This window comes from Prunus avium, chromosome 1, assembly GCF_965620075.1.
Source record: "Prunus avium chromosome 1, drPruAviu1.hap1.1, whole genome shotgun sequence".
Taxonomy (NCBI): domain Eukaryota; kingdom Viridiplantae; phylum Streptophyta; class Magnoliopsida; order Rosales; family Rosaceae; genus Prunus; species Prunus avium.
Window position 1 is genome coordinate 39,315,925 of NC_142284.1, and position 24,973 is coordinate 39,340,897.

The 24,973-nt window shown below is 37.5% G+C and overlaps 6 protein-coding genes across 6 annotated transcripts; 3 read left to right on the forward strand and 3 right to left on the reverse strand.

Annotated features, from left to right (window-relative positions):
* Window positions 1–2,063: 2,063 nt before the first annotated feature.
* LOC110753246 (SBP (S-ribonuclease binding protein) family protein) lies at window positions 2,064–5,906 on the reverse strand. Its single transcript, XM_021954109.2, has 5 exons — window positions 5,559–5,906; window positions 5,405–5,463; window positions 3,579–3,760; window positions 3,030–3,391; window positions 2,064–2,722 (listed from the first exon to the last, which is right to left on the reverse strand). Exons 3-5 carry the CDS (start codon window positions 3,682–3,684, stop codon window positions 2,162–2,164), a joined length of 1,029 nt encoding a protein of 342 aa, XP_021809801.1. The 5' UTR covers window positions 3,685–3,760; window positions 5,405–5,463; window positions 5,559–5,906; the 3' UTR covers window positions 2,064–2,161.
* A 3,681-nt stretch (window positions 5,907–9,587) lies between these two features.
* Window positions 9,588–10,962, forward strand: LOC110753209 (DNA-directed RNA polymerases I, II, and III subunit RPABC5). The gene is made up of 4 exons (XM_021954053.2): window positions 9,588–9,745; window positions 9,900–9,958; window positions 10,413–10,507; window positions 10,630–10,962. The coding sequence occupies exons 1-4, from the start codon at window positions 9,710–9,712 to the stop codon at window positions 10,653–10,655; spliced, it is 216 nt and encodes a 71-aa protein (XP_021809745.1). The 5' UTR covers window positions 9,588–9,709; the 3' UTR covers window positions 10,656–10,962.
* Window positions 10,963–12,599: 1,637 nt separating this feature from the next.
* Window positions 12,600–13,910, forward strand: LOC110753207 (uncharacterized). Its single transcript, XM_021954051.2, has 4 exons — window positions 12,600–12,848; window positions 12,954–13,059; window positions 13,176–13,253; window positions 13,446–13,910. The coding sequence occupies exons 1-4, from the start codon at window positions 12,786–12,788 to the stop codon at window positions 13,493–13,495; spliced, it is 297 nt and encodes a 98-aa protein (XP_021809743.1). The 5' UTR covers window positions 12,600–12,785; the 3' UTR covers window positions 13,496–13,910.
* A 417-nt stretch (window positions 13,911–14,327) lies between these two features.
* On the reverse strand, window positions 14,328–16,051 carry INO (Plant-specific transcription factor YABBY family protein). Its single transcript, XM_021954052.2, has 7 exons — window positions 15,948–16,051; window positions 15,659–15,796; window positions 15,384–15,522; window positions 15,241–15,289; window positions 15,073–15,148; window positions 14,870–14,974; window positions 14,328–14,468 (listed from the first exon to the last, which is right to left on the reverse strand). Exons 1-7 carry the CDS (start codon window positions 16,026–16,028, stop codon window positions 14,391–14,393), a joined length of 666 nt encoding a protein of 221 aa, XP_021809744.1. The 5' UTR covers window positions 16,029–16,051; the 3' UTR covers window positions 14,328–14,390.
* A 3,545-nt stretch (window positions 16,052–19,596) lies between these two features.
* On the reverse strand, window positions 19,597–20,309 carry LOC110753206 (Ribosomal protein S27a / Ubiquitin family protein). The gene has a single exon (XM_021954050.2). It carries the CDS (start codon window positions 20,240–20,242, stop codon window positions 19,772–19,774), a length of 471 nt encoding a protein of 156 aa, XP_021809742.1. The 5' UTR covers window positions 20,243–20,309; the 3' UTR covers window positions 19,597–19,771.
* Window positions 20,310–20,451: 142 nt separating this feature from the next.
* On the forward strand, window positions 20,452–24,292 carry CAF2 (RNA-binding CRS1 / YhbY (CRM) domain-containing protein). Its single transcript, XM_021953993.2, has 6 exons — window positions 20,452–21,290; window positions 21,395–21,522; window positions 21,689–21,914; window positions 22,291–22,418; window positions 22,762–22,903; window positions 23,849–24,292. Exons 1-6 carry the CDS (start codon window positions 20,633–20,635, stop codon window positions 24,253–24,255), a joined length of 1,689 nt encoding a protein of 562 aa, XP_021809685.1. The 5' UTR covers window positions 20,452–20,632; the 3' UTR covers window positions 24,256–24,292.
* Window positions 24,293–24,973: the final 681 nt, after the last annotated feature.

Here is a 24,973-nt window from a genome sequence, read left to right on the forward strand (position 1 = left end):
TGCCTTAGTTGGTTCCACCCTTGGAAGGCTAGGGCAAGGGCAAGAAAAAAAAAAGATTATGCAACAAAATATAAACAATTTAGAAAGTGAATAAAATTGTTATGTATTTATAGGGAAAATATCTATAATTTTTTGGTATTTTAAAAAAAAAATGAAAATTTTTTGGATTTTTTTGAATTTTTTTTACTCGCTAACGTTAGCGTAACATCAGCGCTGACGTCAGAGCCTTCAGGCTGCAGCCCAGGCAAGATCTGCCCGTGGGCTTGCCCAGTTTGATGGGACCCACCATTTGCCCTGGCCATTTCTCTCCCGCTGGAGCTCTCTTGGGCTGCCTTGGGGGGCCTTTTGCCCAATCTTGGCTCAAGGCTGGACATGCTCTAAGGGGAACTGATCTTCCCACTCCCTTTTTATCCACTTACACTCTATTTCTTTGGGATTTAGGATTTAGGATTTGGGATAAAACACCGTATTAGCACCAACACAAGACTTGAAACACCATATTGGCATTGTATTTAATAAAACTTGATTCCGAACATAAACAGTATGATAATTGGGAGAGAATTCGAAATAAAATAAAAATAATTGATGAAGATGAAAGCTAATTGTAATTGCGTAAAACGTGAGACTTTTTCAGTATTTTTTGTTTTCATTTTACAAAGTCATTGTCTTGGTGGTGTGCACATTTGAATATTGGGTTTTTATTATTCATGGGCAGACACTGGTGAACATTGACTTGGTGGCTGAATGCTGCTCATCATGCTGCATTATTATGCTTCTGCATCACATATATAATTTCATTAGCGTTTAGGCTTTATCAATTCAAGGAGAAGCCATAAATCCAATTTGAGTCAGTCATCATCCAACAACGCTGTCAAGTCATGACCTTATCAATGCGTGTGTGTGTGTGTGTGAGAGAGAGAGAGAGAGAGAGAGAGAGGGGAAGCGAGTGTGAATGGAAAATCTACGTTCTTATACTCATTTTGTTCATGCTTTGCTTGCTTTCATGAAGTGAATACAAAGTCAATCCTGCACTCTGTTGACATTTGGGTTGCAACTTGCAATTCTTGGTGGGTTTTTTGGTGCTGTTTTGCTAGACTCTTTGCGGGCTATGCTGCTAATGGGTCCATATGCTCTAGACCACAACAGGGTGGCTTGAAAGGCCAATGCTGGTTGGAAATCAGCTGAAAGCAGAAAGCCTGAAACCCTGTGTTGTGAACGAGTCATTCTATAGTCAGGACCTTAGGGCATTATCTAAGGTCTTTAGATGAGGTCTTATCTCTTAACCGTTGAATTAAACTAACAAATTTGATCTAACGGCTAAGAGATAGGCCTCACCTAAGGTCTTTAGATAAGTTCCTCACTATAGAATTCTACCTTGTGGATGCATGCACATAAAATATCCTAGATACGTGACAGATTTTCTGCACTTTTAAAATTTGATTCCACCTAAAACTTGATGCACCAGATCATAGAATATTGATTTGTGTGTAAGTCTGGATGATGCCATGGCTGCCTCTGTTTGAGGAATAATGACCATGTGGAGGCAGGCAGGCTGCAGCTGATTATAGTAGGAGGCCTCGACCAATGATCTTTCTGACTCTCCCTTCCCCTAATCTTTATCCTGGCCCAAAAATAAATATTATTATTCTTTCAATTGAAATGGCTCTGCAAGCTAGGTTGGTGCTAACCCTGAGTGGCTTCAACTAATTATTAAAGCAATCAAAGACACCATGGTGGTGGTGGTGATATGGTGACAGAGATGAATGAGATTCTTGCAACTAGTTTGTAATATTAATCTTTTATTGCCAATATTAACATAGTAGCAAATGCAGCAAGAAACTTTAACATGTTTTGTTTAGATATTTTGATGCACCACTAGCACTAAAAAGTCTTAATGTTTCTTGAAAAGTTTTGTCAGTCCAGTTTCTGCAAATAAAAAAAGGAGGAGGCCAACACAAGCTGTAACAAAGTTGTCATTATGAAGAAAAGTTGAATTGATTTTATCTAAAAAGAAAAACTCAAACAAAAGCCTATACTCATTTTATGAAGACAACTAGATCCTCTACACACAAATTTTGATCTCAATGAAACAAAATCACATACATCATATATCAACAGTGCACATGATTTTCCCTTTTTTAAGTTTACTAGCTTTCATAAGTTAGGACAAGTACACTTGGAAACTGGCAGTTTTCATTGACTCGCATACAGGGCACACACTCACAAAACCATCACAGTCCTTACATAAACACAGGTGCCTACAAGGCATCAACAAGATGGAGACCTCCTTAGCTTTGCATGCCTTGCATGCTCTGGAAGCCATTTGCTCCTTCAAGCCTAGGTAATTCTTGGATACAGATTTCACAGGCCCGACTGGAACGCTCAGGTAGTTATTTGGATCAATGTATGAGGCCGCATCATCAACTTCACTGTCACCAAATCCCTCCTTCCCTTGGTCAGCACCCTGTGAAATTGCTTGCTGGAGGTTGCTCTTCAGGACATTAACAACTGACTCATTGTACTTTGCTCTGTAGTGCCAATTTTGCGCTTCCACAGCTACCTGTTTAATTCTATCAACCAGTTCTCGGTTCTTACGGTTCATGTTCTCAATTTCCAAGTCTTTCTCACGTATCTTTTTGCTGACACCTTTCTCTATAGCAGCAAGGAAAGAAGCCATATGTCTCTGCTTCATGTCCCTTACCCCCTTTGCCAAGTGTTCCTCCTGTTGAATAAGAATCCAAGATTAAATTTACCTGAGCAAATAAACCCTTGAAAGTTATAGCATGATGTCCACACACAAAAAAGAGGAAAAAAGGTTACACACCACGACCTGTTCGAAATTTTAAGCCTTATTCAGATGGGATTCAACATTTCTTAGTTCAAATGATTATCTAGGTTTAGTGAATGGATGATTTGTTATATCATAAGTAGCAGAAATCTTTGAAATTCAATATCTGTATGAAGTAGGATGATTGAATGCCACATAAGGAAGAAAATAGAGTAAATTTGTACTTGAAGATCATAAATACCTGAATTTTGATGTACTGATCAAACTCTTCCTTCTGCCGATCCAGCTCAGTTCTGATATTGTCACCTAAGGATAGGATCATTGAAGGTGCTGCTGTCATACTTCCACTTGCAGAAGTAACTGTTGAGTTGCGCTCATCGTCATCATATGATAGCCTTAACCCAGTTGATACAGGGTTTGGGTTTGGAATGCTAGCCGAGCGATCAGCTTCATCTTGACAGACATTATAGTTCAAAGAAATCTGAAGCTTCTGCTGTCTTGAGATATCTTCTATTTCCCTGCTTCGTTTATTAGGCCGAAGCATGGGAGTGATGTGCTCAGTTCCAAAATAATTTACTGGATCAACATTACATCCAGCTGGTACTGCAACATAAATTAAACGTTCAATTTTCTTAGAAGGGAAATTTTGATGCTGAACAAAGATTGAGTTACATGGTCTACATCTGAAGGTGTAGAGATGATTAAAATCAGAGAATCTCAATTATCTGTAAGTTCTAACTGGAACGAAGAATGTAGACACAAAGGCTGGCAAAGGCTAAAGATAACTCACCATTTCCAAACAACTGCAGCTGACTTGAAGCATTTGTCGGATATGGGAAGCGATTTTCATCCAGGAAAACAGGAAGCATGGCGTTACCATTGTTGCCTCCTAACATCTTATAAGACAAACTATTCTACCTCAAATTGTTTTCCTTGGCCAAAAAGCTGGTAAAATAAACAGCAAGAATCCACCTGGATAGAGGACAATTAAATCTTAAATTAACAGGCTGGCAGTGGAAAAAAAACTGAGTGCTTTTAAAGGAGGCCTATGCAGCAGCCGATGCACAACAACAAATAATTCAACCAAGAAAATTTTACCCAATTCAAGAACTAATTATCTAAAAGACATGTAAGGCTCGCCCTTACCTTTTTAAAATGAAGTACATTGAGAGACTGAGTTACAAAGAGAAGTGTCAGTTCATGTCTTACTCCGCACACTTCTCTTTGGAACTCAGTCTCTCAATTAGGATATTGTCTTGAAAAATATTTACGTACAAGAATGCTTTATCATAAATATGGTATAGGAGATGAAAACAATAAATGTGAAAATAGAATATGCAAGAAAAATATGAAGCAAGAAAATACTTAGACAAAGCTGGCAACCCACAATTTTACTTCATTCAATTGAATACATTCCTTCTAAGGCAGGTCTACAACTTAAGCATAACTTCAATAGGTCTTTTGTGTTCATGTCGGAAACCCATATATATTCTCAATGCGAGAATCTAGGAAACAAAAAAGATAGGATCAACTCAAGGAATGAGAGTAGTCCATTAATTATAAACAACAGCCACCAAATGCAATGTTGATCTTGAATTAACATAAACAATATGATGCAGGTAAACAATAGAAAATAACCCTCAGCATATTCAGACAAAAATACATAATGATAAAGTTAGCGTCTAAATTTAATAAGTTTGTCCTAATACAATGTTGTTGCCCCCGAGTTGGCTCAAGTTATAATGAGTTTGTTGGTGTCGAATTAGGTATGAAGAGTTCAGATGTACAGTTTAAAAAGGAAAGGAACTATGGTGCTTCATTCTGTTTTCTATATAAATACTTGAGAGGATGCACATGTATGTATGCAAATGCATGCGAGAGGATAATCATCCACAACATAAAACTCTACATCAGCTACATCCAGAAATTCAAAAACTTTGATGATCAAAACAAATCGTTTGAATGTATTACAAATTAACAATCCAAGCAAGTTTTAATATTTTAGATCAGCTGTAAATTTAAAATCTGTAACTTCAAACATCATCGTGACCAATATATTTAAGGAGACAATGAATTCAAGCTCGTCGTCTCCTGCACTGGTGTTGGAAACAAGAAAAACTGAACATTACTCTAGACATGATCAGGAGGGGAAAAAAACAAAAAACAGCCAAAGAAGTGATATTTTTCTTAGAAATCAACGACGTCCACCAACAAGAACTGCAATCATAGATACACTACATACCACATACGGTGAATCAAGCAAGGGCAGACACAAATGGGAGCTCGATAGATAAATCAATAGTTGCATAAAATGGATAAGATGGGAAAGATATGGGATTGATATGCCAAGTGGTGTTTTCATTTTTTCTTTTTCAAATAGAAAATCCTTTCCAAGCTAAGAGGCTTGGGAATCCTAAAAATCAGGTAAGTCAACAAGATACCCATCTCAACAAGGAAAAAATGCAAGCTTTCGATCTTTTAAGCTATGAATTCAATGTCAATCTCATCTCATACTGAAAAAAAGATTCCTTTCCTACATAATATTACTTCAAATCAACAATAATCAATAACCAAAAACACCAAAAGTGCAGCAGCATCGCAGATAGAACAAGTTACCTAAATATCCAAAACCGCTTTGATTCAGTCTGAAGAAAAAACCAGTGCTGACCCAGATCCTGCAATCCCATGCCAACTCCAATCAGACCCAGAAACCAAAAGAAAAGCTTTGAAAAAGAGTTCCCAATAACCAGAAAACAACAAGAATACATACCTCCTCAGGAAATGCACCTGCTTTTTGGGAAAGAGAAGGGCACCGATCGTTTAGGATCTTCTGGGATATGATTTTTCAGCGCCACTAAGCAAACCCAGCAGCAGTGAAATGCAAAAACCAGAAGGGGATGAAAAGAAGTGATCTTTAGAAGAGAGAGAGAGAGAGAGAGAGAGGGATCTGGAAATGGTAACGGAAGAAATAAAGAGAGTGAGTTAATGGGATTCAGAAGGAGATGGAGATGAAAATGGAGAGAATAATAATGGGAAAAGAAGGAAATGGTAGGAGGGTGGATGAGAGTGGGAGGGAGTGCCCAAGCCCAAAAAATATTATTCATCCAATCAAACGCATTGATACCTACATACATATCTCCCGTGTGCTTGTGGTTACGCAAACGGATTGCCGTTCTCTGCTTATTTTCCAAATTTTCTTTTATTTTCCATAAATAAATAAATAAACAATATTTACATAAAATAGAAAAGCAAAAATGAAACGTCCAAAGATAACAAGGAAGAGCGGACCCCACAAAGTTTAGAGTAGAAAAATAACTATTCTTCATGTGAGGATAAGAATTAAAAATAAAATGTTGGTTTTTTAAAATTTTTATTTTTAAAAAGTTGATATTATTATTCCAATTGTAATCGTTCATTTGTGTAACCTAAAAAACCAAAAAACCAAAAAACCAAAAAAGAAAAAGAAAATGTTGTTCACTTGAACAGTTCTCTGCCCACTACTCACTTTACCGCCCTCCCTTGTTTTTCTTTTCCCACCACCACCAATTATTACCTCATTTATTGGCAGTTCCTTATTTACTCAACAGTAATTGCGTTTTTTTATATTACTGTTGGAGCTTCAGCTTCGGCTGTTGAGTCCGAGTCCTAAATACAATTAAAAAAACACCCCCCCCCCCCCCTAATAAAATCCACTAAAACAGCCATTCCCAATTTTAAGTTTTATGGGAAATAACGACGGCACACTAACAGGCCAAAAAAGGGTCGTTTTCGAGAGTCAAGGGCAACGCTTAGTTGGTAACAAAGTCAGGGGTAGTTTGGTAATAACCAGAAAGCATTTCCATTTTGACGTTCAACGAATTTTTTTGAATTATATATGTGGGTTCTGTCAGTCGGTCAAGACAGTATAATTGTCCTCTTACATTCGAGTTTGATCTCCCTCTTGAAGCATTAGAGTAGTTTATCATTTGAAGACATGAGTTATGCCAGTTGATCGAGAAAGTGTGCCTATCCCTTTGCCCTTGAGTCCGTTCGATCTCCATTACGTAATTTGTTGGAGTATCGACTTGTTAAAATTAAATAATAATAAAAATAAATTTGGGTGTTTTCAATGATTTAAAGGTGAATTATTATGAGGGAGGCATGAGAGGGTACGCATTACAAGTCGTGGTGGCGTAGTGTGGGTGTGGTGGGTAGAAGGAGAAAAGAGGAGGCCCATGAGTCAGAGGAAATTAAATATAAAAGCGGGAAATAGGGGGGGTGAGTTTTTAATAGCTAGCTGCCTGCCCTGCCCTGCCCTGCCTCATAGCTCATGGCTGACTGAATCGCACGGGTCCCACCACCGGGGCCCCACGCACCCGCTTTGTTGTTGGCGGGTAATTTTGGCGGGTGAGCGGACAGACGAGCCATCATCATTCCTCAGCAATCCACCCCATCATTCACGGAATTGGACATAACGGACCAACCACATCCACTTCAACCATTACCATTATATATTTAGTCTATTTCAAAATATAACTTTTTTTAAATAGAGTATTAAATTTCAAAGGTGATGAAATTATAATTTTGGTTTTTAGAAGTTGGGATGACATCTCATGCCACCTCTAAAGACTAATCTAATGCAATTCTATATTGACCATTAACCAAATTTTATTTCAAGGTTGAAGAACAAACCCATACAATCATCAAACAAAACAAAATCAAACCAAACCATATAGTTGAAAATGTGTGCATTGAACAAGTACTTTATAAAAATCAAATCTTCAAGTTATTTAGACCATATACTTAATACATTTATAATGGAGTGACAACTACAATGTAATGCAGTAAATTAAAACGAAACAAAATCATGTGACTCTTACCTACCAATAAAAGACGTGTGTGAATGACTTATACTTGCAATAAAAAAAGGATTTACTAAAAATGTGTATACTTAGTTTTTTTTAGACATGCATTTATGTCATAGTGTTTTTGGTTCTGTGTGGCTTTGAATGAAGGTATGAGTTGTAACCCCTTTGTAAATAGTTGTAGTGGCACTTGTAGCCCGTGTTGCCCTCGTGACGTAGTTTATGAATGCAATTTCCCAGTTGATAAAAAAAAAAAAGGGTTTTAGAAAAAATTTGTTGTATTATTTAAACTAAAATTGTGCTCCACAAATAAAAATCTGGCTCTTAAGACTAAAACACATTGACCATTGAATTCACCTTTATTAATGTGAATCTATCTTCCCTCCACCTATAATATAGTAAGAAATAATAAATTGGAAGGTGGACAGAACCCAAAAGCACGGCAAATTAAAAGCTGTGGTTGGTTCTTGCTTGCTTGGTTGGATGAAAAGTAAATATCATTTGGCAGCATATTGATTTGGCATGCCATAATCTGAATTGTTTCTTTCTTCTTTTTATCTCCTCCTTCAAGTCCAAGTCCAAAGTCCAAGTTCAAATTCGAAGTGCCATGCCAATGCGATGATGTTGATTATGGAAGTAAACCCTAATTCAACTCTCTCTCTCTCTCTCTCTCTGCGCATATACCATATAGTACAAAAATGAAATGATATATATTGGGTTTCGTCAAAAAGGCGTGTGTGTGTGTGTGGATGGAGCCTCACATGCTTTGAAGTTTGAACACGTCATTGAATGGAGGCTTGGCCTGCAATGCATTACGATTTTAGGCATATTTTACCTTTTGATTTTTCTTCTTAAACAATAATGGAGGGGTCGGTGGCTTTCATTCATCTTCCCCCAACATCACAACAACACACGATATTTCATACACTTACTTTCTCCTTTTTTATTTTTTTTTCCTTCTTCTTATTTTTTAATATATATATATATATATATATATATATATATATACACTATCATTTTTATATAATCTTGTGGTAGATTTGTGAAAAGACGAGAAGGGTTTATTTATTTATTTTTGTGATGGAGATGGAGAGCGAGAAGGATTTATATTTCAACGTGATCCTTTTATCTTTTTGCTATGTTAACGTGAATTTTGGGTGGCGGATAAACATTATATAAGATCATTTATTATTAAAGGAAATACATTTCAAAGTAGATGCATGCATATAGATTCCTTCATGAACAAAAAAGATTAAGGTTTCTAGATGTTAGTGGAAGAAAATCGATCTTATACAAGGATGGATGACTCCCTTTTCTTTCTTGTTCCGTAATCATGACTAGTATCATTCATATTTTAGGTCACTTTTGAAGGATTATTATTCGCATAAAAATCAACCCAATTAGAAATACTTTGATAATATAAACATTTTGGTATTTAATTAAATTCATCTGTATATTTGACAATACTTAGATTTTTAAACAATTTTTTTTTTCTTATTTGGTTAATTTAGATAATGTGTGCATAGTAACCTACAAAACAAACGGTTCGAATCACAATATCAAGTTATAGGATGAAAATAAGAACCGAAAAAGTTGCTAACATTCCTCAATATAATAAGCATTTAGAGTCCCTTATTCACTGGTTGATCAATCACTATAAGAACATAATATATGCAATGTCCACAGAAAAAAATAATAAAAAAAAAATAATAATAAAAATATATATATATATATATATATATATATATATATAAATCCCAAATTCTTCAACTTCATATAATTTTATCTTAAAAATATAAAATATAAATACAAATAGATTCTCAATGTCAGAAAATGAATATATACATGATTTTTATTTTTCTTTATTTTTTTTTGTTCGGAAGGGCAAATTACAAGATTGCCCATAGATCCAACCATGTCACGGCACAAAACTTAAAACCCGGCCCAAGTCTCGGTCCGTATATGAAGTATAAACCTCGTAAAAACCCTCCGATTCTACAAACACAGAGACACGTGAGAGCGGGAGAGCTGAAGAACGAAGGAGACTCCACAATCCAGAGACTTAGGGCAAAACAAGATGATCATCCCAGTTCGCTGTTTCACCTGCGGAAAGGTACCCCCATTCGCCCCTTAAACCAACCTTAGGGCTAGGGATTTCAACCCCTTTCGTTTCGTTAGACGTTTCGATATATCTGAAGTTGCTGCCTTTTGGGGGCTGATCTGAGTGCATCTAATTGTAAATTGGTATTTTAAATGTTCAATTTTAGGTGATTGGAAACAAATGGGATACGTATCTTGACCTTCTGCAAGCAGATTACACCGAAGGGTGAGTTGCTCAAATTTGAAGTGTTTTGCCCTAATTTTTGAAATTCAATAAGGTCATTGATTATTGCATTGTTTTCCTTAGCGGTTGAGAATGAGCATATAGGGCTGTTTCGTGTTGTAAATTGCACAATATAACGCTAAAAATAATTTAGTTTTTCATAAATAGCCCAATATTTTTTCTGAGTTGATTCCCGAGGGGCTTATAATGATATGCATTTAGGACGATTTGGGAAAAACCCACATGATTAAATGAGCTTTATAATGACATGAAATACAAGGTTTGTAGATGGGCAATGCTCAATTTTCAATTTTGACATAGTAATTAGTTGGGTGAAGTTTATAGTCTTCACTGGTAGTAGACAGCCAGTCTTATGAAAATTAGGGTTGGAATAAAGATATGAAAATTAGGCCCTGAAAGAGAACTTAGTTAATGGTTTTAATTTATTTGAATGCAGAGATGCACTTGATGCATTGGGTTTGGTCCGTTATTGCTGTCGGCGAATGCTTATGACTCACGTCGACCTCATCGAGAAGCTTCTGAACTACAATAGTAACTTCTCTCTCTGTCTCTCTCTCTCTCTCACACACACACACACACACACACACACACACAAATTCTAGTACAAGTTTGGCTGATGAGTATATTTGTACTGACACTGCGCTTTGTTACAGCTTTGGAGAAGTCTGAAAACAGCTGAGGAAGCATATGGTGTAACAATCGACCCGATTTCTGGTTTTATTTGAATTTTTGTCTAAGTGCCCGAGTGTGTGGTACATGTTCCATGTCTGTTTGTCTGTTTCAGTGTTTGGTCCTTATTACCCTAGTTGGAAAGTTGGAAAGTTGGAATATGTCTAATAGGATTATGCAGATGTGGGGAGATGCTTATGGATGCGCTTAAGGCATGTATGTTAGTGCGCACTAGTTTATGTTTAGGTTGTAATGTGTATGAACTTGTTAAATAGAATGAATGACTGAATGCTCGCGAGGCATTGTGTTATTTTAAATATTTGTAGCTTGCTCGGCATATATGATAATTGCTATTTGCTTTGCATATAATGTTGGCATGCGTATATGTCACAATGATGGCTTTCTTTAAAGTTGAGTTTGTTGCCCATGTTATCATAGATGCAGGATTTGCTTGGCCAGTTTGTAAAAACAGAGCGTTTTTGTTTTTTAGCAAAAATGGTGGGAATAATGGTGGTGGGAAGGAACAGGTAAAGGAATAAGATGTGAGTTCATTTTAAAACTAATTTGCACAGTCCAGCTTTCCATCTGTTATCATTTTCTTTTCGTTTTCCCCCACCTGCTCAGAAGTAAATTCCTTCAACTCATTACCTGTTTCTTGTTGTAAAAGTTCACTAGGCCCATCGGCATTGACACCTAATTCTAACTGCACAACATGATGCATATATATTTGTTTAAGTAAAACACACAATTTCGCGCTTAATTTGGAAGAAATGTCGTATGTATGTTGGAAAACACGTCATTCTCATAAGCAAACAAGTTTTTCATCAATGTTTTCTTCTTGGCTGAATTTCAAAGTCATAAGCAAACAACGCCTAATACAGACCCACCAAAACAGATTTGAGTTTTAAACCAAGAAGTTCAATCCTCGAGAATATAAATCATTGTGTTTGTTTTTATGCGTTTTTTCTTCTTCTTTTATGCAATGGTTGTTGGCACTTGGTTGATTAAAGTTGAACTGGAAACCTCTCCATGTTTTAGGGGAATAAGTTCCCATTTGGTTGCAGCTTACAATGTTGGTCTCAGTGGTTGGTTGTGCTAACTTTTTCAAATAAACGTGGGTTACAAAGAGAACAGTTGGCAATACAATAATCTATTCATTTGATGGTGTGTAGCATAATCAATTATAAAAATGCTTGTTTGTTTGATAATCCGGTGGATTGGCTTTATGTCCATCCGTATCTCATCATCGATAGTGGAATTTGGAACTTGGAAATGCATTTCCATGACATGTTTGCTTGTAATGAAGGCAATGAGGCTGGGGCCAAAGTCTTGAGGAATAAACGCACCCATAAAGGAAACAAAAGAAAAAACCAACCATTATCTCGCAATGGCAACATATTATTCGATGCACCGTGTTGGACAAGGTTCATGTTTTCTAGGCCAGCAATTATTTATTCCTACAAGCGAAGAACTTATGCCCTTCCAGGTGTCAACTCGGTGATGATTATTGTTATCACTAATGTGAATTATGATTTCTAGTTGAAGTGATTAAGAGCAGTTGCCTTTGCAATTCATGTATTCAAATATCTGTTATCTTAATATCGCTAGTGAAAAAAAAAATATTCAGCATGTTGCTTAGAATTAGGACCGCTAGCTACACACATCATTAAGTCATGGAAATGGGCATATAGAGTTAAGAATGTAGGACCCGGAAACAGAAAAACAGGTAGCAAATGGGTTTGATAGGGCCTAGCTTAGCCAAGGGTGGTGGTGGGTTTCAAGTCCTGATCAAGTGGCTAGAGGCCTAGCCACGCGCACTTGCCATCATCATAAACGCAATTGTTTTGTTATCTCTTTGGAGATGAGGTGTGAATCTATCGTTTGGATTTCTTGTGCTCTTTTGGCCCCTCGCTTGGATTTCTGTGGATAACATAGCAATGTTCCATTTTGGTATCCCGGCTCTTCTTTTTTGTATATGGTCCTCCAAATATCTTTCCCATCATCCTTGCACTTTTTGGGCTTTCTTTGTTTTCTTGCTACCTCTCTCTCCCTCTCTCTCTTCTCTATTCTATTATATCCTTCTTTTCAGTCATTCATGCCTTTTGGTTTTGTCTAAACCCTACTCAAGACTCAGGAGAAAATGTATCACAACCATCACCTCGGTCCATGTTTGCTTTGCAACCCTCGCAGCTACATAAGAATGGTATACTCTCTCTCTCTCTCTCTCGCTCTCTCTCTCTCTCTCTCTCTCATTGGACTTATGCATGGTCTTACTTTTGCATGGAAATACTGATACATGTAAAAACAGGTCCAACATCTTATAGAGAGATGCTTGCTACTTCACATGAGTTGTGACCAGTGCATAAAGGCGCTAGCAGAGCATGCAAGCATTAGGCCAATTGTCACACTTACAGGTCACTCTCTCTCTCTCTCTCTCTCTTCTCTCCAACATTATATGTATATATGTATGGATTCATTATTTATTAGTTAGTTGATTTACACACACAACACATGTATGTTTGAATTGCAGTGTGGAGAGAGCTACAAAAGGAGAATAGGCACTTCTTTCAAGCTTATTTCCATTCTATCTCTCCCAGGCCTTTAATGGGTAAGATCCCAGCTCATCTATACTTTTCTTATTTTTTTTCTTTCAGAAGTTGCATTCAATACCCTCATAAATTAATCCCACAAAATTAAATATAGGTATATCTAACCACAACCATAGCAATATCATAACTATGTATCCATTCAATGTCCAAGATTTCATACATATATGTTGCTGTATTTTGTTTTTTTTCAGGTAGTTATATTCAAAGGGGGCCAAGATTTGCAAGAAGGAAACAGTACTGAAGTGAATTGAAACATACATATATATGTTAAAGCTACTTAATTAGAACTCAAAAACTAGGTATGATTTTGAATATCCTAGATTGTAATTACAGCCGCTAAAATAAGGTTCCATGGTTAAAGCGGATAAAATCCCACTAAGGTAGGAAATATTTTTGATATTTTTGTTCACCACTTTAACTCAAGGTGTGTCCTCACTACTCTTCTTCTTAACACTTGACATGTGTTCATGGACATAATCATAGTTAACTCTTTACTTTGTATTTGTGGAACCATGGTTATTCCCATGGACACTTGTCAAGTGTTGAGAAAGGTGGTGATGATACACCTTGGATTAAAGTGGTGATAAAAAATGCTCCCACTCACTTGTGTCTCAAGAACATGATTGAAGTTTATTATCTACCTATCTTATGATTCATGAGTATTTGCTGCAAAACACATTGGAAAATTAAACTTAAGCAAAACCATGAGAAATAATTATTAAAACACATCCTGAATCTGAAATGTCTCATTAATTAATGTCTGTTTATAAGAGTTTCTGCTAGCAGGTAACCAATTTTCATGCACACCTTGTTGAGGAAATCTAGCTGTCTGTCACAACAACAACCATGGAATTGCATGCAGTCCATAACCATAAAGAAATTTGATTTACTTGGAAACAGAGTAGAACTAGAAAATTAAGTCTGCTTTGAACTAAATGGATCAATATTCCATCATAATCAGTAAGCTCATTTGAAAGCAAGACTACTTCTTTCTGTCAGTGAAGACTTGTTCAATCTGAAACGAAAACCACATTCCCTAGAGAATCTAACCCTAAAATAGCAAGTGACTTCAACCCAAATCGTGGGCCTGAGAGAGAAACAGCTTTCTTGTTATAGAGGTTTAGGTCAAGCCTCATTCACTCGAAGGGTGTCCTTGCCCACATGGAATGCCTTGGGGCCTTTCTCTCACGGAAAACTTTGCCATCTTCATGGGCCTGTAAAAAATTTCACAACAGAAAGTCATGCATGTATACATGAGTGGCATAAATTTTTAAATAATTACAAACACATAATATCTAGCAAGCTAGGGATCAAAAGGAGCCTTGAGTCTTTTGACACTGCTTTCAAATAATAAATTTGGCATTTACTAGTTGAACCACAAAGAAAGTGACAACCTTACGGATATTCAATATTCTGGTGCGGTGTGGTATGTGATGTGTCATGGCTAATTCTGATCATGAGCTACATTAATTTATCAGATAAATATGATGTTTAATTGGGTTTTGTAGGCCATGGTCTCCAGTTGGATATCTATTCTGGTCATCATGATCAATGTCCTCCACTAATCATTTCAATCATATATATGCATGGTGATGGTGAATAACTAAATATTTACCTCAGGAACATCAGAATCCCATGTCATATTTTCCTCTCTCTGGCTAGTGCAGCTCTCGCCATCTGGACCATCTCCTTTGAACTGAATTGGAGGGAACTGGGCCCACTACATACAATCAAACATGCATATCCAGTATTGAACTGTCACTTAATGAAAAGATTTAACTTCATTATTACTGATCTTGGCTCTAACTAAAGCTTTACATTTTTTGCAGCTGTGCTGAAAGCTTCCTTGTGAGTCATGCTTGGATTCTCAGCTTTAAGCCTCCTGATCTCTTCTCTGATTTACACATGAAAGAGTCACAAAATTATTAAAACTCCCAAATGCATCACATTCACATCTTCTAACATATTATAAGTTGCAAATCTTACTTGATAAAACGGTTGTAGGCCGACGGAGCTCGTTGTCTCTTCTCTGGTGCTGCATAAATTTAATAACAAGAAACTAAAAAAAGTTAATACAATCCAGCCAGTTTAGTTGCACCAGATTTTATATGACTTATGAACGTACGTACGCTTGTTAACAATGGGATTCATAGAGATTGTGTCCTCCTCTTCATTGTCAGAATTGGAAACCACCATGGATGGGCTGCGCATGTCCAAGGGGCGGTTGTTCTGTTTGTCCACTTCTTCTAAGCAGAGTTCTTCTCTTTGCTGTAAGAGATTAAGATTAATTATTAGGACTTGATAAATACTGAGAGAACAGTACTGTAATATCGATTATGATCACATAAAAGCGACTAGGACTTGATATTCAAGATTTGATGAGATTGATGTATGAAACAGTTACCTCATCTTGGGTAAGGGAAGCTAACAGATGGAGGGGAACAAAGGAGGCCTTCATCATGTTGACAGATAGGAGGCAACTGCAGTGACCACATCTGACCGTGACGGCCAACATTGACAAGCTGCTGCATGGGACGCTTACCTACATTTTTACACAGAAACAATCGGTCAAACTTGGCCAAAAAAGAAAAAAAGAAAGTAAGAAAGAGATCAAAACCCAAGAATTAATGCAGTCATGCTATATGACTCTTGTTCAATGTATTAGTATAAAGTTAGAGCAAATGTTGAGCAACCAGTAATATGGTGGCGCAGAAACCACATTGGACATAGCAAATCTGATCGGGTAGATCGAAGAGATGGTTCAGTGCAGACATGTTTGTTACGTTTGAGCTTGTGGTTGTGTGTGTTTCACAGAGAGAGAGAGAGAGAGAGAGAGAGAGAGAGAGCAAAACACAGGGAAGTGTTTGGTTATAGAAGGGAGAGGATTTATAGAAGTTGAAGGACACAAATCATTAAGAATTAATAATCACTAACTCTCTTTGATGATTATTTAGTTGCGGTCAAGACGTGTGCTAGGTTTCACATGACATGAGTTAAAAAATGTTGAAGCATTTCAGAATGTTTCAAGTCTTGGGGTTACTTAATCACTCCTTGGAAAAATTACAGTCACACCCCTGACCCCTGAATACAGAACTGGTAACAATTGTTGATGTAAAATGATTAGGAAAGGAAGAGAGCTCCTTTGTTTTTCATGTGTTGTTTTCTCTCCATAATTGACTCTCTCTCTCTCTCTCTCTCTCTCTCTCTCTCTCACATGAAAATGAAAGTGAAAGTGCTGTGTTCTAGAAGAATGCATGGAGAAGGAAAAGTGGCATCTTAGAGTTTGTCTGTTTCCTGAAAGAGAGGAAGTGTTTTTGACATGAGAAGCTCTCTCTCTCTGCTTTTTGTGCTATGCATTTTTGGTAACTTTCCAATTGCTTATATTTTTCTGCTGTTTCTCATAATGACCGCATCTACTGCCCCAGTTACCGTTTTAACTCTTTCACATTGATCAAGCTTTCCCCTTCCCCATGTGATCTGTAAGTGAGAGTTGAATTGAAGCTCTAAGGTCCCCACTTTCCTCACAGTGATTGAAAATTGAAAACTCATATGCATTGCATTGCATTGTTTGAAAACATTTGCTGTCGCGCAGTCATTAAATTCAACTTCAAGTAGAGTAACTCTGACTCAGACAGACAGACCAAAATAATTTTGGACATGTAACCAATCAGTTTTTCCCACGTCAGCAGCACAAATCTGGACTGCTGGAGAGTGATCCTCTCATGGCATTGGCAAGATGAAGAGGCCTTCTTTTTTTCTTTTTTTCTTTTTTTCTTTTTTTCTTTTTCAAATAAATTGGAAAGGATTATAAAAGGTGGAGAACCACAAGCTAAAGAGAAACCGAACACTAGCAAAACAATCAAACAAACAAAGGGCCAAACAGTAAAGTACATAACAGACAAAGTGAAGGCCCAAAAACAAAAGCCCAAACTGAAAAAAGGAAAACCCTAGATCTGAGCATTAAGATTGGTGATTGAGGATAGAATTGCCAAAGCGTCTACGTAATAAAAAAAGGCTTATTATCACAAAAGGTCCCTAAGGTTTACGAAACTATCAGATTTCATCCTTAATGTTTTTTTGTGTCATTAGTGGTCCTCAAGGTTAGTATGTATGATCACAAATGGTCCATGCCGTTAGATTCCGTCAAAAACTCCGTTAGTTTGCTGATGTGGCATATATATATATATATCACAAAACATCCCTGAGGTTTACATATCACAAATGGTCCCTGCAATTTTTTTTAATTTTTTTAAATTTAAAATTCATAAAATTTTGGTTTTATTTTTTAAATTATTTTAAAATATATATTGTATTTTAAATACACATGACACTATATTATTTTAGATGTGGGCTCCACATAGATGCCACATCAACAAACTAATGGAGTTTTTAAAAAATAATTTAAATTCATAAAATTTAAAAATGAAAAAAACCAAGGGTTTAGGGATTATAAATGGTCCTTAAGGTTAAAATCCTTATATAAATGGTTTTTTCATTTTTAAATTTTATGAATTTTAAATTATTTAAAAAAAAAACTTCATTAGTTTGTTGGTGTGGCATATATGTGGAGCCCACATCTTCAAAAATATAGTGTCATATGTATTTAAAATACAATATATATTTTTAAATAATATAAAAAAGAAAACCAAAATTTTATGAATTTTAAATTAAAAAATTAAAAAAATTCGCAAGGACCATTTGTGATAGATGTGTAAACCTTAGGGATGTTTTGTGATATGTATATATGCCACGTCAGCAAACTAACAGAGTTTTTGACGGAACCTAACGGCAGGGACCATTTGTGATTATACATACTAACCTTGAGGACCACGAGTGACACAAAAAAACATTAAGGATGCAATCTGATAGTTTCGTAAACCTTAGGGACCTTTTGTGATAATAAGCCTAAAAAAAACACTGGAATGCATGGGCTACTCCTGCTATCATTCTTCATCCGGTTTGTTCTGCACACTGTTGAGATCAATATTGTCAGGCCCATTTCAGTCTATGGGCCGGTTCAGATTATGGGCCAGTTTGATAAGAATGAAGGGCCCTTTTGAACCCTTTTTCTGGGGTTCTTTCGTTGGATCTCTCAGATAGGATCAACATAATTTGGGCACCGCTCCAATCCAAAAGGGCTCCCGTAAATTCTTGGGCCACAGACAAATGTCCATCGATTTCAAACTTTTCGGCCTGTTTGGTACTGTTACTCTAGGACATATTTCAGCTCATAAGAGCTTCTAGCGAAATCACTTTATTATAAAAAAGTTGAAGTTTTCATTAGCGCGCTACTTTATTATAAAAAAGTTTTCATTAGCCATCCAAGTGCCAGAAAAGCACTTGGGAGCACTTCTCCAGAAAGTGCTTCTATAAATTAGAAGTAATTGTGCTTCTATAAATTAGAAGTAATTCTGAATTTTTCTATAGCGCGTGGAATCTCAACTCTTTCTAAACCTTATCACATGTCGCGAATTTCATTGGTGAAATCAGTGAAATGAAAGTAGTATTGCAGATTGTTGGTACAAAGACATTACCACTTTCAATGGAGCTTTGTAAATTTTTTTAGTTCCTTTCCATTCTTGTTCTTTTGGGCATGGATGATTACAACACGAAGATTGTATCTCGTTATAATTTCTGATAAGTTAAGTAATGCAGTGTAATTCTAGGTTCAGTTGAAACACCATTGTTGATTACAACTAAAATGACAATCCTAAGATTATGCAGAATAATCAACATGGTACCACATTGCCAACTTAAGATCCCACAACATGGTATCAACTGGGGCAGCAATTTAGCATGTAATGTTCTATTTGGAGATTTTATTGCCCAACTCAAGTTTTGGGTTGAGCCCAGCTTGATTGAGTCAAAGGGATTATTAACCCATCCCCTACAAACGCAGTAGTCGAGATATCATGACTGACAAACTTCTTGTCTTGACCAATTCACCTTCTTAAGAAACCCAGATAGATTCTAATCATCGGCAACATAACAAGCATTTAGATAACAGGGAGCTATATGTGCGAAGATGGTCCTCTGCCTCAGCGTAAAAGATGTAAAAACTACACTACAACTACATGCTCCCCGTTTGGTCACACTCAGCCATGGCAATCCACTTATATATATATATAAGAACATCCCTCTCAGAAAACTAAACCAAAATCAATAACACAAGACCAGCAAGATTCTTTGATATCAACCCGACAAGCAAATGAAACCATACCCATTGCAAATTAAATCCAACGCAATTCCATTACCAAAACCTGTGTGTGACTTAACTTTCTCAAAACAAAAACAATCATCATTTCACAATTATCAATCAGCCAATGAACAATAGAACACGAATCATAACAATATTAGGATAATCATTCCATCTGGCATATGCAATTGAAACAACGACAATACCTAAAATTTCAGAGGTTTTTCAAGCATGAAATTGAAACCGAAAATACCATCATAAAAAAAAAGCAGCAAAATTTAAATCCAAAATGATATATTTGAAATTTAAAACTCTAAATCTCTAATCACCGCCAGCCTTCTGGTAAACATAGGTCAACCCACACTTGCCGCAGTAGTGCCTGTCGAAGTGGTTCGCCATGAAAGTCCCGGCTCCGCACTCAGCATTAGGGCACTCTTTCCTCAGCCTCTGGACCTTTCCAGAATCATCAACCTTGTAGAACTGGAGCACCGCGAGCTTAACCTTCTTCTTCTTGTGCTTGATCTTCTTTGGCTTGGTGTAGGTCTTCTTCTTACGCTTCTTGGCGCCACCACGGAGGCGAAGCACAAGGTGGAGGGTCGATTCCTTCTGGATGTTGTAATCGGCTAGGGTTCGGCCGTCCTCGAGCTGCTTGCCGGCGAAGATGAGGCGCTGCTGGTCTGGGGGAATGCCCTCCTTGTCTTGGATCTTGGCCTTCACATTGTCGATGGTGTCAGAGGACTCGACCTCTAGGGTAATGGTCTTACCCGTTAGGGTTTTCACGAAGATCTGCATGTTTGCGGCCTCAGAATCGCAGAGTAGGAGAAGGAGGCGCAGGGGATATGAATGGGACTTGGCAAAATGGAGGCTTTATGCTTATATATTGGTTAGAGTCTAGGGTTCGGGGGAGAGGCGTACGCTCATGATTCGCTGCTGTGCGGGCACATGAGGGTTGATGTGGTCGCGGAAGTTCATAAAAATAAAACGACGCAAAAATAGATGTCGTGCGAGAAATGAAAAATCCCCCACTCAAAATATCATCCGTCTCTTTTCAGTGGAGGCAAAAGCAACAGAAAAACCAGAAAACTCCATGGAAGCTTATCCTATCTTCTTCTCCATTTTGCCTGGCGTGCCTACATGAAAAGGTAAAATAAGAGGATTTGGCTTATTGGGTTTTGAATTTCCATGGCCATAGTTGCATCACTACCAGGCTTCAACCTCTTCTCTTCGCTCCCTTCAAACCCACCCCCAAACGACCCAAATTCCAGCACCACCTCTGCTTCTCCTTCCCCACCAATCCCAATTCCCAAATACCCTCCTCCCCTCAAAAAGTCCCAGAATGCCCCTCCCAACCCGGCCCTCAAAACCGTCCACCGCCGCACCAAGTACTACAAGCCCGTACGAGACGGCGTCATCTCCTCCGACGGCGACCGAGCCGTCGTCATTGGCGAAAACGGCGTGTCGTATCTCCTCCCCGGCGCACCCTTCGAGTTCCAGTACAGCTATTCCGAGACCCCAAAGGTCAAGCCTTTGGCCATTCGCGAACCGGCCTTCTTGCCCTTCGCGCCGCCCACAATGCCGAGACCGTGGACCGGCAAAGCTCCATTGAAGAGCGCCAAGGAGAAGAAGCTGAAGCGCAAAGTTCCGCTCTTGGACTCGTTCGGTCCAATGACGCCTGGAACCAGTCGAGTGAAGGAGGTGGTAATGGCGAGGCCCGTTGAGCTGGGCAAGTACCCTAAGCAAGAAAAGACGAGGGAGGAGATTTTAGGAGAGCCCTTGAAGAAATGGGAGATCAAAATGCTAATTCAGCCCCAATTATCAGATAATCGCCAAGTCAATCTCGGTCAGTTGTTTACTGTTTTGTTTCTTTTTGGTGTTTTTTTTTAGTCACTTCATTTTCATATTCGGCGTTGAATTGAAAGAATGACTTTGTTTTTGTTGGTTTAGGAAGAGATGGGTTGACTCATAACATGCTGGATTTGATACATTCGCATTGGAAGCGCCGACCAGTCTGTAAAGTAAAATGCAAAGGTGTTCCAACTGTGGATATGGATAATGTTTGCCGTCATATTGAGGTATTGGGTATTCCTCTTCAGCTTATCAGCATCATACCCAATTGTGGTTGCTCTGCTTTTCACTTACACCGTTACATATACATGTGAAATTTCAACAATGCAGTTAAAGCTGATGACGAGTCTATGGAGAAACTAGATGAAACTGAGGTTTTGTTTATGGTTACAGGAAAGAACTAAGGGGAAGATCATTCATCGAGTTGGTGGTGTAGTTTATCTTTTCCATGGAAGAAACTATAGCTATAAAGATCGTCCTCAGTACCCATTGATGCTGTGGAAACCAGCTGCTCCAGTCTACCCCAAACTTATCCAAGAGGCTCCAGAAGGGTTGACAAAGGATCAAGCTGAAGAGTTTCGGAAGAAAGGGAAAAAACTTTTGCCAATATGTAAATTAGGTAATGCCCCTACTAAATTGCACTGCTCATTCTTATACGTGAACTTCTTTTCATAGAAGGGTGGTTTGCTGACTTAGTCTGCCGTTTTTATATTGGTCCAATCCAAGTAACTGGAGCCATAAGATGTGAAGCAAGGCTTTTGGAATAACATGACATGGACACTTTATATGGTTTAATATTCCAAAAGGGTGCAAACTTCATCCTTCAGTGACACTGTTCATTGCATTCCAAAATTGTTGTGGCTTTATGGCGTTGCAACCATTTTCTGTATCACATGGTTTGACTGAATTAAGATTAATAGACAGAGAACCAAGGCTCTTTTTTATAATTTAGATGTTTATTTCAAACTATTTATAATGTTTTGTGCAAATTGCAGCCAAAAATGGAGTATACATCACCTTGGTGAGAGATGTTAGGCATGCTTTCGAAGGAAGTCCTTTGGTAAAAATTGACTGCAGAGGGATGCATGCAAGTGATTACAAAAAATTGGGTGCTAAGCTTAAGGTTTGTACGCCTCTTCTGTTCCTGCAATCTTCCTCCTGTATCTTTTAGCCTGATCCTGTAATAAGACATGTAACAAAGAGTTGCCTTTTTAAGGTTTTACATAAGCATATGGTTTTCTCTTTAATTTCTTCGTTTCTTGCTTTCAAAACCTTTCGGAGGTACTTATGTCTGTTTGACACCCAATGAACAATAAGTGGATGTGGATGGGAACTACTGTACAAGTGCCAGATAGCATTTTTAAAATATTGCTTGGTTGTGTGTATATTATGCAAAGAGTTACCTCAATCATTCTGTCTACCAATCTCTTGGTTTCCTAACCCTTTTCATCTACACTCGTGTACAGGAATTGGTTCCTTGTGTTCTACTTTCTTTTGATGATGAACATATATTGATGTGGAGGGGTCCAAATTGGATATCAATGCACCAAGCAGCACCTTCACCTTCAGATACTGCTGATTTTGATATTCTATCATCAACAGGGAGGGGTACGAGTTAAAATCCATACGCATGAATATTTTTAGACCAATTAGAAATTACTGACCGAAGAATTAATAGATAATAAAACCATGTTTCAGGAAACTATCTCTGTCATAAGCTGATATTATCCTAACATCGTATCTAGATAAGAGTGGGATGATTCTATTGCAGGGGAACAGTGAGGCACTTGATTCTTTATCAGTTTATAATCTCCTATATTGATCATGTTGGTTTTTAACTGGAAAAATTCACAAATAGATTTTAATTAAGGGCTTTAAGATGATTTCACAAAGTCATGCAACATCATTGGGGGCCTTCTGTTATCAGCATCATGGATGGTAAATCTCATGATTAGAATAGACATGGTGGGATATTTTAGGACTTCTCATCCAAGTTGAAGGAAGCTTCTGTTTTTCGTTTTGAATATTAGTTAAATTTAGTGGATATTACCCTTGTAGCTACCAGAGTTCAGTATACATCAGTCGATAAGACCAGCATTACAATGTGGTTGGCACCCACCACTTTCAAGTAATCTTGGAAAAGGCAGTTATAATTGCAATCTGTTTGTTGGGAAAAGTACATATCAGTTGCTGACAAGAGAAGTAGTATCCTAGAAATTGCATTCTTGGGAACTAAATTCTTTTGAACTGACCTTAAACAAGAGACGCAGCATCCTAGAAATTGCATTATTGAGAACTAAGTTTTATTGAACTAATTGTAAGAAAGTTGCTTTCTCTAGTTACCAATTCGGATAGGGATTGATGTGGACAGTCTTTATGGTGTCTATAGCGTGATACATTGTTTTATTTTCTTTCTCAGTAATAACACAATAGCAACTCAATTTAATTCTTGAAACACTAAATTTCTCTTGTAATACTAATGCAGTCATTCTCGATTGATTTTACAAGGCTCTGGCTTTGACTTCCATTTACGTTTTGACCCTGCTTTTTCAGGCAAGGATTATGATAAACCTTGTAAGCCTGATACCAAAACAGTGATGACAAGCCCCAAAATGATGTCGCTTTGGAAACGCTCAATTGATTCAAACAAAGCCCTGTTGCTGGATGAACTTGACCTTGATCCTGATGCGCTTTTGAAGAAAGTCGAGGAATTTGAGGGTGTTTCACAGGCGACAGAGCACTCGTATCCAGCATTGATCGTGTCAAGTGAAGATGGCACGAGCAGGTCAGTTCAAGTGTTTGAAGAGGTTCCTCAAAGTGACCCTTACAGTGAATATGACGATTACAGCGACAATTATGATTATGAGAGTGATGATGATGATGCATTTTATGATAGTGATTCTATCCCTTTGGGGTCATTACCTGTTGATGTAATAATAGAGGAACTGGATCATGATTAATTTCAATAAAATCTACAAGGCAGCCTCTTCTGGTTTATAGTGTCACCTTGTTATTTCTTTTAGTCTCTTGTTGGCATTTACCCCCTGCTCCTATAAATTGTTATCCCCTCTGTAATTTCATAAATATTGTTAGGTTGGCAGTTGATAATAACATCCCTGGATTTTTCTTTAGCTTATTTTCAAAATACAATTTTCTAGGTTTAATTGATATTATTTGGTCCTCAAATATTAACTAGAACCAACAAGGAACTATAGGAGGAAGAAGCAAACACCAACAAAAGGGTCAAATTTTGTTTGTGTTTATTTGGTAAATTTGATCAGATGTGGGTTGGCGGTAAATAGCAATCAACACAGTGTGCTCATCATTTTTCATGAGTTCCACGTGGAATTGTTTGAATGGCTTGCTCGTTCTGGAAATAGAAACGTGCATCACCTAATCCCACACAATTTTGAATAAAAAATGAAAATTTATTCATGACTTAAAAAGAGGAAAAGCTTGTTCTGTCTTCTCTACGATCTTCTCCAATCCCACAACTGCAAACATCAGACAACGAAACCTCCCGCGAACCCAACAAAAAAGGAAAAACAGAAACAAAAGGCAAACTCTTCCAGACGCTCCATTTACCCTCCATTTACTCTTTCTCTCTCTCTCTCTCTCTCTCTCTCTCTCTGAGAGAAAGAAAGAAGCAAAGCATCTGTCTTTTACCTTTGAATTTCA